The 15,806-nt window shown below is 39.9% G+C and overlaps 1 protein-coding gene across 1 annotated transcript in view; it reads left to right on the plus strand.

Annotated features, from left to right (window-relative positions):
* IMPG2 (interphotoreceptor matrix proteoglycan 2) overlaps nt 1–15,806 on the plus strand; it is a 53,175-nt gene that overhangs the window by 15,916 nt on the left and 21,453 nt on the right. The window contains exons 4-7 of the mRNA XM_058018460.1: nt 6,484–6,515; nt 6,614–6,637; nt 11,392–11,421; nt 15,564–15,610. Coding sequence (XP_057874443.1) covers nt 6,484–6,515; nt 6,614–6,637; nt 11,392–11,421; nt 15,564–15,610 — 133 coding nt within the window. The remainder of the gene's footprint in view (nt 1–6,483; nt 6,516–6,613; nt 6,638–11,391; nt 11,422–15,563; nt 15,611–15,806) is intronic.

The following is a 15,806-nucleotide window of genomic DNA, read 5'->3' on the forward strand; positions in this document are numbered from 1 at the left end:
TTACACTCCTCATTAAATACTACTTGTTTCTAATCTTCCTCTGCTCTCCAATGTCTGCAAATCATCTGTGGTTAATTTTAAGAGTTTAGTTGAGAGCCTGCAGCTGATGAAATTCTGCTTTTCTGATGGGAAGGATGAAAGTTTGACAAGAAAGTTTAACAGATATGTATGCTTGGCAGAAAGATTTTTGAATGTAGAACCTGAGAATGAATAGAGAGCAAAGGATAAACCCTCGTCAAACGAGAAGATGTTTTTACCAAGCAGAAAGATTCCACAGGCAAACAAGCCTGCCAATGCTGCAAGTAGAAAAAATGTCTCAGAAGTCTCCACTGCAAGAAAATGGAAACACAACTTCTAGCTTAAACTGTAACATACTAACTTTAGTGACTGGAGAATAGTAACACGAATATGGTAATTATAGTAGTTATGATAGGCTATAGGTAACAGTTAAGGTATAGATTGGCCCTTCTGTATTAAGATGCTCAGCAAAGAAAAGTATATAATGCATTGTAACCAACACCAAAGGGTCTCCAGGCCTGCCTGCAGCTGGAGCTGGCAGCTGTGGGCACAGGCTCTGTCACCCACGACCCTGGACTGCTGTAATGTATTGGATACAATAAACTGCATTTTGGAGAGCAGCCTGGAGTCCTGCATCCCTCATTCCAGCTCTTAAACTTTTCTTTTTGTATACATTGGCTGTTATTGTCACAGCATTACTCTGCTGCCTCTTTTGTATAGGCATATTGGCAAATTCTGGCAATATTATTATTTCAAAGTCTATTTCTTATTACTTTTTGGCAGATTGCAACATGAAATTCAAGTTTTAGAAATGCAGCATGTACTGAATTTTCCCCCCTTTCTCTCAAAAGAAGTTCAGGGTATCTGAAAATTTGACAAATTAAATCTGTGGGGTTTGCATTTAATAATCAATAATTCAGAAAAAAATTATTGCTTTTGTGATGCTTTTGTTGTAGTGTGGAAGGCCTGTTACCAGCAGTGTAATTAAATGCCATCTTATTAGCCTTCCTCCCTGGTTTTCTTTGTTATCCTTTCCTCTAATCCCCAGTAATCACTGTCACACTCCCACAGATGCTGAAATGTCTGCTCCATCCTAACTTAGTTCATATTGAGAAAAATTCTCTTTCTCTTCCTTTTAACATACTTTCTTGCTGGATATCAGTTGAAGCTTAGACCAGCTTGTCTCAGCTTTCATAATTTTTTTTTGTCTTGGAGACGTGAGGTTTGCCTTTGTGGGTTTCCCTGTAATATCTGTATATACATGCATGCTCTGTATGTGCTTATACAGAATATATTCTGAGTTTCTTTAAGCAGATCACCTGCCAGGTTATCAGAATGAGCAGGTGGACATATTCATGACAAGCATAAAAAAGTATTTTAAATATCTTTTTTTCTCCCTTGAATTTTCATTTTAATTTGTGTGATCATGTTAACTGACAGTACCTTGCATGGAAAGAATACTATCCCAATTAATTTCATTGGATATTAAGCAGATTTACAAATTGTGAGATTGTTAACCCATCTTTTTTTTTCAATTCCTGACTAAAATGCAAATGGAGGAGGTAATTCAAATCCGTAAGGTGGGGGTTTTCCAGTATAAATCTTCATGTAAACATTCCTATCTATAAATTAACTTGGCTTGTGTTCCTTACTGTGTAGCTGTATTCAGTTCATAGAATGTAACATCCATCCCATTCTACACTTTGAGACATATATGTTTGGAATTCCAGTACTGCCAAATTTGCCCTGACTCTGCCCTGTGATTGTGGCCATGTTCCCGCTTGTGCTAGACAATTTTTGGAAAATCCAAGTGAGGAGAAATGCAAGCAAAAGTAAATATTGGTTTCCCAAGAACCATGGATGGCTTGCTATGAGATTGAGACACTGCTGCCAAAGCAGCACAACCTGTGCTGCTCATAGGAGAATTTACAGCTGGCATACAGGACTCCTTCCCAAATCCATAGCAAAAAGCAGCTTAAAGCCTGATCCTGCAGGGCTTTCACTGTAAAGTTTTGTGTGCAATCTGCATTTCCAATGTGGGCATGCAAATCACATCATAATTTCAATTTCCTCAGATTTCAATCAAATTTCAGAAAATAAAGTTTTGAGGAGCTGCTGTTCCTTACAGGTCTGATAACAACCTACAATGAAAAGAGATGTTGAGAAAAGCTGTTATGAGAAATGAAGCCTTAAAGGAACGCATGCAATTCAATCTGTTGAGCAGATTCTCAATCATACCTGCTGAGGGCTCCTGTACAAGCCCACACCTTTAACAAAGTGTATCTGACAGTGTTGGGCAGATGGGATAACAGGAACTAGGTTATGAATCCTTCCAAGGAAGCAGGTCTGTGAGATTTTTTTGGTTGCTGGTGAGAGGGAAATATGTGCTCTGCCCACTCTGGTGGGTCTGAGAGCCAAGAGTTAAGCTGAGATTTAACGTGGAAAGGAGTTTGTAGCATGGCTTTCCCTGAGAATTTGCTAATCTACCAAAAGAGCAATTTGAAAAGTTCCTGGGACAAGACACAAACCCTTCAAGGTGTTGACTCAGCAGTACTTTTGTGTAGTATTGACTTTCCATGAGCAGCTCTAGCTTCTTCACTGTGTTTGTACCATAAAATGCTCAGCGACAGATTAGGGTGAGAAGGGAGAAGTCAACCCTGCCTGAGGATGCCTGAATGGGTGGCATAACAAAATACCTCGTTAGCATGTTGAAATGGGTACTTAGCAATGTAAAATGAGTGATTTTGCCTAATTTTCTGAATTCTGAGAGCAGTATTTGAAGGTGGGATGGAGCATCCCAAAGATATGAATTATTTATAACTCCTTACTCCCTGTGCTGCTGTTTGAATACTTCACAGAGGCAGATTATTTTGTATTCCTCCGGTTCCTGTGGAAGATCTCTTCTGCTGTCTCTCCTCTTCCCCTGTTGTGTGACCTTCCTTGCTAACCATTGTCTTTCTCAGTTTAATTAAATGTTCTAACCACTCTTTCCAGATCTTTACATTGTTTTCTTTGCATAGAGCACCTCCTTTAGCTTCTTCTAAATCTGGAAAAAAGCAGATCATATCTGCTCTTTCACATTCCCCATCCCCTGCTATGCATGCAAAACAAAATTTCAGTTGCCCTCCTTTCAGCCAGTCTCGGATTTCCTTCACCCCTTTTCTTATCCATGCCCTTATTGTTCTCTTATTGACTTTCATTCTTGGCATTTCAAGTTTTAGCCTCCTCTAGTTTAAAAAGAAAACCCTTTGCCATATATATATATAGCATTCGTTTTAAGTTGCACATAGTTGAAACAATATCTGTTCCCCTAAGCTGTTCCTGCTATTTCTTCTTTAACTCACTGTAGGCAGTATTTGTACCTAACCTGTCAGGGATGTTCCTCAAAGCACTGCTCCCTATTCTGACCTTTCTCTATAGCTTCAGTTCTGGCCATTGTCCTCCATTTGCTTGAATCATCATCCCCAGTGCTGTGGCCTTGCCTTTGTGACAGCGTGGTGGGGAATCAGGACAGGCAGATAGAGAATCTTTTCTTGGCATCACTTTTCTGTTGTAAATGAGATGTGTTGGTAGGTTAAATCAAATATGCTTTGTACAGTACTACACAGATGGAATGAACTAATATGGGATTATTCCAGATCTCCTTGACATTTCCTTTGCCTTTTTCTCCTGCCTGGGATTACCCTCAGGATATTTTGTCTTCTGTGCATAATGATGGTCTCAGAATCAGGCAAGAATGTCCTATATAATTGCTTCCCTGCAAGATCATGACTTGATAGAAGGTCATCTGGTTGGTACATGTGATTTGCTGCAGTGCTGTAGCCTGTATTTAATGTATTTGTATTAATTCATGGTAACTTTCCATTATGTAAAATAACTGTTGAGGAAGGTGAGCACCAGAGCTTCCAGCATCAGGAGAATTGGTATAATAATGTCAGGAAGGTCTCACTTCAAGAGAACTCACTTTGTACAAAGCATCTGCTAGAGAAAGCTTCAGTGAATAAAAGCTTCTCTTAAACTTTGTTGTGGCTGCTGCTGTTATGGTGAACTATTCATAGATCACTTCAAGCGTTGAAAGGGTGAAGACATTAAGTAATCTTTGCAGTCTGCATGCAGTAGGTAAATTTCTAACTCCATCTTAATGAAGGAACCAAGTCAGAGAGGTGAGATGTTTTGGCAAATGCTATTCTGTCCTAAATGATTAAACAGGCCAGTATTAGAACTCTAGAGCTCTTGGCTTCTAATTAGGGGGCAAAGGTGATGTTTACCATGGAGTTCAAATGTGTCATCACTTGCCTCCACCCCAGGCTGGAAAGCAAATTGAATGATTGAGAGAGAGAGGAAGAGAGTCACACTACAGACTATTGTAATAGAGGGTGCTAGTTTACTATGAAATTATATGAGAATTAAGTCATTTGATGCCTTATTAAAAATATGGCTGTGGAGACTGTGTAGTGTTTCTTATTCTAGAATTTGGCCGTTAAAATAATAATCTGACATTTCAGGTTTGGTTCTTGTAAGTTCTCCTTATAATTGGTTGAATAGATGACTTGGAAATAATAAGACATATTGGTTAAGTCCAGGGACCCGGACTCAGGGAACTTGGGAGCCACCAGCTCCTCAGGCTGCCCTGCAACAGAGTTTTGGCCCAGGCACCACTCACTGGGGTGTCCCTGTTCCTTTCTCTAGGAAGTCAGGACTGCTCTGAGCTCTGCTCTCAGGGGCCTTTGAGGAGCAGTGAGTAAAGCTGCTGAGTACAGACTAGCTCTAGGTATTGAAAAGATGTGTGAGGCCTCTAATACCTGGGGTTGGTTTTAATAGCACCTACAAATCATCCTGACTGGCCGAGTGTGGAAGAAATCTCCTTTTCTAGTGAAAAAGCATTTTTTACAGAGCTACTACTTAGAGATAACTTTCATAGACTTTGTAGAGAGGGAATCCATCTCTATCTTCCTTGTAGATGCAAGTGCACTAGGAGTGAATATATAGGCAGCATAATTAATATATAGATCAGCATAATGAGCCCTTAATTAAAATACCAAAATCCAACACGGCTGTGGTGGCCCCAAGTTAGTTTCCATTGTTGACTACCTGTTTTCTTTGTCACTTAAAACTAGTCTTGCTGTGTCTTAGTTTTTCACACTAAAGAATCACCAAATGCTTCATTAAATGGAGTTATATAATAAATGTTGACCAAAGAACATGCTGAAAGGCAAGCTGACTGAAATTGGTATTTTGGGAAGTCCTGCTGATATCAAGGCTGTCTGCCATTCTAGCTGTGATCACAATGCCCTCATGTTCTAGAAAGAAAAGAAGGCTACTCACTGACATGGCTCCAAATCAATAACAGCTGAGTTTCTTCACTTCCTAGAAGCACAGGAAAACACAAGTGAAGAGAGTGAGCAGGCTAACCTGCTCAAAAAGTCTCTTTTGCCTTATCAACACTTTTTCATGAGAAGAACCATCAGGATAACTTAGATCCTTAGGTCACTGAATACATATGTGTGTTTTTCAGAGAAGTTTGCAAAGTGAAAACAGTATGTTTAAAGCTAATTTTAATTCAATTTCAAAGGAGATACTTGAGTTGATTCACCTCCTGTTTTTACTGAAAAGTATACCTGCATTGATTATAATAATAATCAATTATTATAGCACATAATAATAATAATATTAATCAATTATTATAGCACAATAAGCAGTCCACCAAACAATCCCTTTTTGAGCCCCTAAAGCAGAGACGTGGGAATTTTGTGGATGGACATTAATTTTCTGTAAGTATTTGATGTTCTCTTTACATTGGTACAGCAGCAGGATACAGCATTATTTCTCAATAGCATCCATTATTTCTCAGGACCTCCTCCACTTCTTGCAGTGTTCCTCACAGAAGCATCTCTGACTTGCCTCTAGAACTACTGGCAGTAATACCTTGAGAATTTTGATGAAAAAATATGAGCTGTGTAACCCTTCTTAGTCTTTTTACACCAATACATGAAAAAACATCATCCCTGCCACTTGTGTGGCCATAAACAAAGTCATCAGATTAATCCTGCTGTGGTACTTTAGGCTGTAGCTTTACTTTGAAAAGATGCTTTTAAATCTATAGGCAATTAGCAGAAGTAATACTGAATTTCTGAAAACTGCTTGCTTAAAAGCTTCTTATTGTTGGCATCCTCTGATGTGGGAGAATGTTGTACCTGCAGAGCACTGTAGGAAGTGTAGAGCACCTCTGACAAACCTAACGAGCTTTGCACTGTCTGATGTCGAGTTTCAGTTGTATCTTGGAAATGTCAGACATATTTCCTTTTCAGCAGGGACTTTGTTAATAAATTTTGAACTTAGCAAATGACAATACAGCGAATAGAATTATTTCAGCATGCAGAAGGAAATAAAGTGGTATAAACGGCATTTCAATTTCTTTCACTTTATATTACTCAAATATATTTAGGATTTCTTTTTGTTTTCCAGAAACTGGCCTATACAAAGGAAGCGATGGGCAGGTGAGTATCTGTGTTCTCCTTGCGTTTTATTCTCTCTGGAGATAGCAACAGGGCTGAGCTGTGACATTTTGTAATCTTTTCTCTTTTTTTCTTGTCAGTTCCTGTGCCGATTGGTCGTGTGGGTGAGTAATTTTCCCTTTCTAAAGGCTGGTGGTAGTTCCTTTCTCTGGTTCTTGCTGCTGCTGGCATTGATTGGTATACTGAAGATGGACAGCATTAACCTTTGTGCAAAATACGTATAGAAAAGTGTGGTGGAGCAATCTGGTGGTTCTTGCATGTGAACCTCTGTCCTGGCATGGTTGGCATGGCTCAAAATATCTCAGCCAATCTGAGGCTTGTACTTCTGCTTAAGTGTGTCATCACCTCTGGCTGTCAGGCACAGACCCAGGCTATTTACCTGAAGAGGTTTAGTGGGGGAAAGCTATTCTGGGAAGGAGGTGTGTCCATAGTCACTTGTGTTCTGGTTCCCTTGAAAATCTTTCCCAAGGGCTTTCAGGTAGTCCTGGTCATCATTACAGAAACAAAACCAAAATGGAATACTTTGAAATGCTATTTTGAAAGACTTTCAAGAGATGTATTCCATAAACAGGTACAAGGGAACAGGCTGTTTGGGCTCCTCACACTTCTAATAAGGCAATAAAACCAAAAACTGTTTTTTGCCATCTTTGTAACAAAGCAAAACTGAATTTGACCTGTTATTGTCATGTCTCTTATTGAACTGAAAGCAAGTTCAAATTATAATTGCTCCATTACTACTCAGAACTTCATCTAAGATATTACTTTTAGGGTAATTCAAACCCAGATTATCTGGTGCTGAACTCCTCTGAAAAACTAGCAGGTTCAATTCTCTGCTTTACAGAACACATAAAGCTATGCTAAATAGGAGTAATTAAAATACCAGGAAGAGTAATGATTTAACAGACTTCTTAGAAAAGCCCCCAACTTCTCAAATTAGGTATCCTCATTGTGATTTCATAACCACAGCATAAGTTAAAATTAATAATGTGAGATGATAATGACAAATGTGTTTCCTAAAAGGCAGGTTTCCCTCTGTCCTGTGGAGCTGAGTGCTCCTTTGTCAAGAGCACTCCCTGAAGCCTGCAGGTCAGCTGGGTAGCGTCCACCTTCTCTGAAGAAGTTTGAGTTTGAAAACCTAAACCTACTGCATCCCTCTATGTGATCATTCAGGAAATCTAGTAAATGTAGAGATACATGAGAGGAATTGGAGTCAATGCATCCAGAGTCTGCATGTACTGGGCTAAGCAAAGGAACAGTGCAAAAAGACCAGCTTTTGATTGAAAGGTGGATCAGAGTGATAAATGTTGTACTTGTCCAAAAGCCATCCTATGAAGTGTTCCATGGCAACATTAAAGGGGTTCCAGTGGCAAACTTTGGCAAACTTTGACAAATGGCAAACTTTGCCAAACTCAGTTCACCGTGGGGCTGTGCTGCATCTGTCTCAAAAATACACTGCTTTTATTTCAGTATGTATTGCTTCAGATTGTTTATAGCTTCAAGTTGGGATCTTTGTTATTGCCATCAGTTTAAACTTTGGGTTTACTGTATCTATTTTTCTCTAATTTGTTGTTTGTCTTGTGCTTGGAAATTGTAGTGTTTTATAGCATAACGAGGGTGATAGAGGACCAAAGCAGTGACAGAAACAGGTAGACTTGCCCTGGGTAATGGAACATCAGGAGAAATTAGTAGAAATAATTTTTTACATTATAAAATCCAAACTTACTCTAAGACCATTCTGGACATCTTAGAGCATTTATGGTTTAAGATGTGAAGTTTGTAAGCCAGAGTCCTGTACAAAACAAAGCCATGATTTTCTGTCATGGGTAGAAGATATCTAACTCCCGATGTCTTGTCCTATCTCAATACTGCCAACAGCCAATGTTATTCCCTGAAAAATTACCCACACCTCCCAGTAAAGATCAGAATAAATGTTCTTCTAAAAATGTTCTGTAAGAAATTAGCATAAATACCCAACCCAGGACCACCATCAGCCTCTAATATGCAGGACGGTAAATCCAGTGTCAAGTCCTTCTTGCCGAAAGGAAAAGTGAGTGCAGTTCTACCCTCTCCTGGGCACTGCTGTTCTCACCTGCTGACCCAATTGTGCAGAGAGAGGCTGGTTCAGTGCAGGGCAATGCTAGGATCTGAGCATTGTCTTCCAGCTGTGCCTCTTGTGTCAGAATGGATGACTGTTCTGGTCTTGTCTTGTGGGAAGGCAGGACTGTCCTCAGTATCTAGCTGAGAGGTTCAGGTGAGATTCCCACACTGCCAGGGAAGAGCAGGCTTCTCCAGATGGTGCCTTGAAATGAGGGTCTAGCTGAAGTCTCTGATGTGTCCCGTGGTGAGATCCAGTGTCTCTGATGACTGTGCAGAAGCAGCCATTTCACTTTGGAGGCCTGGCACTGGGCATATTTCTCTGTGTTTTTTCCCACTGATAAGAACAAGAGAAATTTTGCCATAGTTTCTAGAGCATAGCCTTCACACAAGAAACTATCCCATAAGCTTTGACCATTCTCTTTTCTGTGAAACATTTTTTTTCTTTGAAACTCTTCATTAATTTGGGGTTAATCTGGAATGGAACACAGGCCCTTGAAATCTGTTAGTCATTTTAACTATACTACCTCTCTAAATCAAATCAAAACTTTGCTGAAAGCTGTAAACAGCTGTAGAATTGAAGCTATGACTTGAGTAGTTTGACACAACTGATATAATCCTACATAGATCTCAATATAGTGTCTCTTTCTAGCTGGAAAAAGCTGACTTCATCTAGCTAAATGCTGGGATAGTTTTAAAGCAGCCTGTGGAAGGGTGCCTTGTGCTCTGGTGGTTTAATTCCTGGAATAACTCCCAATCCGGCATTACTGACGGTGGCGTAACAGCGGGACGGAGGTTTGTTCCCGTAAGGTTTAGAGCATGTGTTCACAGAGGTTAAATGCCCAGCTAGCCTGGCCTTTCAGGAACTGAGGGATTAAACTAAGTACCACCAAGGAGAAAGCCTCAAAAGGAAAAGCAATATTTGGGACACAATCCACATGTGTACATAGCAGCACAGTGGACATTGTAGAGTTTTTGCCCCAGTTGGAAATGTCAGAGCACTACATCAGCTAAAGACTTTTGCTGAATGCTTTATTCAGTGGGCCACTGGCACTTCACACAATGAAGTTCTGTCTCTTAATATTGGAGTTTGTCTCTTGACAATAGGGCAGTTCTTTTGTCTGATTCCTGGGGGATCAAAAGCCAGATATTAAGAATCAGCTGCAAGCAAAGACCTAGCACAAAATTGTTGCTGCAGAAAACAAGAGCTTTTATGTCATAGCCTTGCTCGAGTGCTGTATGCACAACAGCATACTGAGGACAAGATAAAGAGCCTAGGATAGTTGAAAAGGAGGGATATAACAAACTACTTTTTCACTTCTTCAGGAGCATTTTTAAATGTAATATGAAAATGAAATATGTAGAAGTATCTGTCCTTTCTGATGGTACTTGCTGATTTTAACCTCACTGAAATTAGTTGCAGTAAATCTTGTCCAGACCTCCTGTGTTCTGTTCATGTTCTCAGCCTTGGCAAATCTGGATTCCCTATTTCATCAGTGGTGGTAGCAATGGATGATGATGTATCAATTTGGCTTTTGTACTATTTATCTAAATGAGTAAGAGTTTGTCTTCTGTGCTGGGATAATTTCATCAGTTCAGCAGTTCTGCCTGCAGTGACAGAAAAACCTACCTGAGTTTCTCTACTGTTTGCATGTGGACTTGGCAGTGATATTCCTCATTCAGATGTTTTTTATCATCTGCACAGCTTTCCCACATGTGAAGAGTTCCACACTGTTCCTTTTCAGTTGTATATTTTCTTTAGTGCTCCCTGCTGTCTGGTAGCAAGTACAAAAGGTTTGTCCTATTTTAATTAGAACCAAAAGAAATGAAAATTCAAGAATGACCTAAATGAAAATTAAGATAAATGCATGTAAATTTTAAAGGAAGAGAATCTGAATACAGGGGTTTGTCTTGCATACTGAAATTGCAAAAAAAACCCCAACTTAAACTGTGTGCTAGTTAGTTCAAGGCTGTGTGATTGAAATATTTAAAAATGAGAAAATCAGACAATAAGTTTTTCTCTCCTTTGTGCAATATGAGAATTGAAGTAATATTGTTCAAGAAAAAGAAATGCTTGACATAGCTAGTTAGACTTTAGAACATTCAAACTGACCAACAATCTTATAAATAATGGATAAACCGGTGGATGTCCAGAACATGTAGTGCAAATCTGAAGATGTTATTTTATTCAACCACAGAGTTGGGTTTGTCGTAAACCTTGAAGAGAAATGTAGAGATAAATCTAACTAATACCTTCATAGAACTTCACGGGGAGCTGTGAAATGGTATCACTGATGGCCCATTTGACAGGTCCAGAGTGTTGTTTCTCCTTAATAACACAGTATGGCTGCACATAAAGAACCAGTTCAGGCCTATGAGTCAGTGGAACTCTGTCTATGCTTTGGTGGACTGGAACTTGTCATGTATTCTCCTGACATGACTGATGTCACACAGAAGTACTGTGGGCCTTGACAAAAAGAGTAATGTAGGCTGTATTTGTGAGCTGTGACTGCTGCATTAATATGTATAGGCTGTCCATAAGCACTGTTTGCTTCAGATCAGCTTCCTAGGCCTTCATGGATCTTGTCTTACACCTGCCCAGATCCTGGTGTCTAACAGAGCTGTGTGATCTGAAACTGCTTGTTTCTGCAAGGAAACACAAGTGCAGTGTTGTTTGTTCTGGTGCTTAGACATCTGCTTGTCCATATTCCTTCCTGCCTCTCCATACATATGTGTATGTTTTTATATTTTGCTTACTGCTCAGCCAAGATGATCCAGGGAATCATTCATGCAGGTAGGACAATGGAAATTGCATTTCATGTGTCTGTGTCTCAAAGTCACTATAAACTCCTGTTGGAATACAGTCCCTCTACCTGGAGTGCCTTGCTTGTGCAGGTAGAATTAAAAATCAAGTGTGGGTCTTGGATTAATCCTGGGGCAAAACCATAGAAAACCCCATGTATTTTAAGTGGTGCACTTGAGCAGGAATTTGAATCTGTGCTTACCTTGAAAAATGATGTGTTCAGACAATCCAGTATATGCATTGCCATGCGCATTTTGAGTGACTGCATTAGAGGTGCCCAGTACAATTGATGCATTTTTAGGTGATCAATAAAGTAGCCATTTGAAAAATGTTAAGGGGAAGTAGAAGGCAAAAATAAAGCAAACCTCATTGTTCTGGTAATATAATGAAAAACCAATGTTATGAGTAAAGTGAGCTTGGTTAGAGCATAGGGTGATTAAAACTATATTTTCATCCTCTTGAAAAAATGTGGTAGCTGATCATTTGACCAAATTTGGGGCTTGACTGGTTTGGTTAGGTTTATTAGGGTTTTAGTAGTTGATGTTTAGGTGCTTGGGTTTTTATTTTCAGCCAGCTGTGCAGTGGAATTCTGTCGGAAAATTTGGTAGCTGCTGAGGGCTTGTATTTAAAAGCCCTCAGTGCCAGTAAGAATAAATTACCTGGCCTTGACAGGGAGTGTGGTCTGTTGTTGCTTAAGGTCTGTTGTTTGCTACACAACTTTAAATGTCCCCTTGACACTGGCCTTACTCTCACCTCACCTTCCATTGCTATCCTGGCTGCCCCAAGGCCTGGCTTGGGCTGTGGTTTTCACCATGTGGCTAAACCAGTGCCCAAGGTGATGCTTGTGACAAGCACTCTGTTGGAGAGCTGCCATTTGTTGGGTCAGTGATAGAGAAAGTCCTCCTGGACTTTTGAAACTTGGAGAACTTCACTTTGATGTGTCCATGACCAGTAATCTGACCTAGAAGTAGAAATTGAGAAAGATATTAGGCCTTTCCATTTGTAAACTGCTCCTCCCTCCACTCCTGAAAGTGTGATTAATGCCACAGCATTTTATTTGGCGTTTCTTGTCTACTTTGAGGATTTTTCCTTTAAAAATTCAAGCAGCTTAGTTCAGGGGGCTCCTGTCTGGGTGGGGCTGGGGCTGCCCTGGGGTGGTTCCAGACAGCTTTGATGGGTCTGGCTGAGGCCTGCACTGGGGGCAGTGGCAGCTCAGGGAAAGCCTGTGTGAGAAAGGGCAAAAACATGGCACAGGGAGGGGAAGAGGGAGAAAAATGAATGAGAAACAAATGGTGTGGGGAATGACAAGGCCAAAGGCACCCACACCATGGCAAATCATGTATTCCCTGCAGCTGAGGGAGGACTCAGACTGGAACAAGCAGACCTTTCCTGAAGGAAATGCTGCCCCTGCAGTATGTGCACTGGGTAGAGGAGTCCAGAGTGAAGTTGAGCCTGGGAAAGGGTGAAGAAGAAGCAGTGTTTTAATGTTAGTCTACTTTTCACTACTCAAATATGCAATAAATCAGTTTTCCCTAAGTTGAGTCTGATTTTTCCCATGGAAGTAATTGGTGAGTGATCTTCTTCGCTTTATTTCAACCAAGAAGATTTTCATCTTATTTTCTCCCCTGTCTTATGGAGATGGAGGGAGTGAGAGGGTGGCTGGATGGGTGTTTGACCCTTGGCCAAGGCTAACCCACCCTAGAATTGGGTGCTCAGTTGGTCAAATAGTGATTTTGGTCCTTTTGAGATGCCCTGAGCTGCAGCACAAGTGTGCAGAAGGCTGGCAGGGACAATGTGGGATGTGTGGGCGACCTGTGCCTTGTGGGGCATAGTGGAGGTCAGGAGTGCCTCAAGGCCCCTCAAAGGATACTGGGCACCAACCTGTGGCCACCTGGATCAATCCCCACGAGTCTCGGGTTGGGATCAGGGCTTCCCACAGCAAATCATGTATCTTGTTGTCCTCTTCTTTAGAAAAGGGGATGGATACAAGACTCATCTAATGGCTAGATTTAAACAGAACATTAAAAAATCCCCTAGCAGAGTTTTTACTATTCATCACTTTCCTTTTGATGAGTTTCTATTCTGACCCTAGTTATACTGAACAGTTTGTAAGAAATAAAATTGCAAACTGGCTCGCCTCTCCTGAAAAGTAAAGTCATTCTTTCTTCTGAACATTAAACATGATGCACTAAAATGCTCTGATGCTGTAATTTGGTGACATTCTGTTATAAATGTAATATCCTTTCTATTGAAACTGGTAAAAGAGGTATCTTGAAGTTAGGTGAACTTAATTGGAAAACGTTTAATCAGACCAATTGATAATTAAGCAATAGTTTTTATTGCAGTTCTAAGATGACAAATGAGTAAAGAAACTAAATCCCTCCAAAACATAACCAGCATTCTCAAGAAAATATGCTTAATAGAGTCTATCTTGTCTAAATTACACTTTTTAGTAAAATTTTTCAGTTTTGGAAATGATTCGAAGATTTACTGAGTTTGCCAAAGAATTGGCAAAGTCAAAAGCAGTCTTGCACTGTGCTGGCTGAAAACAGGTACCAGAGTCCATGAGATGGAAGCAGCTACACTTCAAAGCTTACATGGAGTTCATTGATTTTATATGTGCAAAAAATTACATGAAGGTACTCTTGAAATTCTTGAATAAGTATTCTTATTCTTTCACGTGGAAGTTTTTATTTTTTGTTCATATTTTAGAATTGTCGTGGTGATCTCACCCTGTCAGTGTAACATTCCCTGAACTATGTTTTGGTATAGTTAATTTTTTTGTGGAGGATTGATTGTGCCTTCTGGGAAAGGATGGGTAAAAAGATTCTTGATTCAAATAGAAAGTTCATCAGGTTTGCCTTCAGGTCTGTTTATTGGCACACAAGTCTTATGTGTCTGTGAGGGGACACACAGAAAGTGTTTCAGACATTAACTCAGTGAATCTATGGTCTCTGATCATGTGCTGGTGCTCTGGTATCTGTAGAATGTAACTGTGAGTCTGGTTGTCTGGCTGGTGCTGGAAGCCTTTTTTTGAGTAATGCAAAGACTGACTATACAGCCTGAAGGGGAGCAAGATAGCAACTTTGAGTGGAGTTTTGCTGGAGGATAGGATGGACCTATCCTGCAAGACCAGTGGTAGAGTATGTGAATCACAAAACAAACCTGGCAAGGCCAGGAAGCATGGCTGACACTGCATATATTGCTGCATATACTTGCTGCAATGGGTGTTTCATGGCACAAGCATGATCACCAATAAAAAAGGAGATCCTTTAGAAGTGAGAGAAATATCTCAATACAATGAACTCCAGTAATGTTTATGTCCAGTTTCACCCCAGCAGTTAAACCTCCAGTCTTACCACTTGTTCTGTATATATTAACAATATGGCAAATTCCAAAAATAGTTTTCCCTTCATCCAGGAAAGACTTGTTTCTGTCAGAGCATGTCCCCCACTCTTGGTAACTTGACAGTTTGCTCCAGGCTTACAGAATTGGCTCCAGGCAGTTTGGGTTTACTGTAAGAGTTGTCAAAGCTGTTCATTTTTCTTCAGGCTGACAGTCTTCATGTGATTGCTCCTCTTTTCACATTTGGCCCAGAGTCGCTTTATATGTGTGTGTGAATCCCATAACTGGGTTTGGAAACTGATGGGTTTTGAGGATTTCCAAATAAGCAGAGTAAAATTAATTATGGAAAGAACTCATCTTCTTGCAGCAATTTCAGTGCAGTTATGGTGTTTTAGTGCACTGTGGAAGTATTTTAAAAACTGAGTGGTTTATAGGGTATTACCAGTTATCTTCACAGTTTATCTCTTTGCATTTGCTTTCTTTACAGAGCTAGAAAGCAAAATGTATTTTTGTATGGGACTCCAGGTCATTTGGGATATAAGAGGCTTAACAACCTAGAGATGCACATGATGTGTTGCATGATGCAAGTGACCCAAAATCAAAGTTGCAAAATATAACTGAAATACCATTAAGCCTAATTTTTATGAAGTTATGAGCAAAATGGTACCATGAAAAATTTCTTCTGCACGTGTGCTTCTTGGTGTAGTATCAGAATCACAGAAATATCAAAAACTACAACATTTTTCTTACCACATCCAGCTTCAATTTCTGGTTTGTTTTTTTTCTAGTGGGACTCCTACTCCACCTTCGGATGCTGATGTAACCACACTGAGAGGTCAGTTTTTATCTAACTGCTGTTAAGGCTGATTCTGAATTACCAGAAAATTGAGGAATTCATGTGTTTGGATTTCAGAAAGAGCTCTGAATTTTTACACCTGTCTCATGCCATTTGTCATCTGGAGATCATGTTATGTGCTGACATTTTGTTATTTCATGAATCATGAAAATCCTACTCAAGAAATTAGTTCTGT

Source organism: Melospiza georgiana, chromosome 2, assembly GCF_028018845.1.
Source record: "Melospiza georgiana isolate bMelGeo1 chromosome 2, bMelGeo1.pri, whole genome shotgun sequence".
Lineage (NCBI taxonomy): Eukaryota > Metazoa > Chordata > Aves > Passeriformes > Passerellidae > Melospiza > Melospiza georgiana.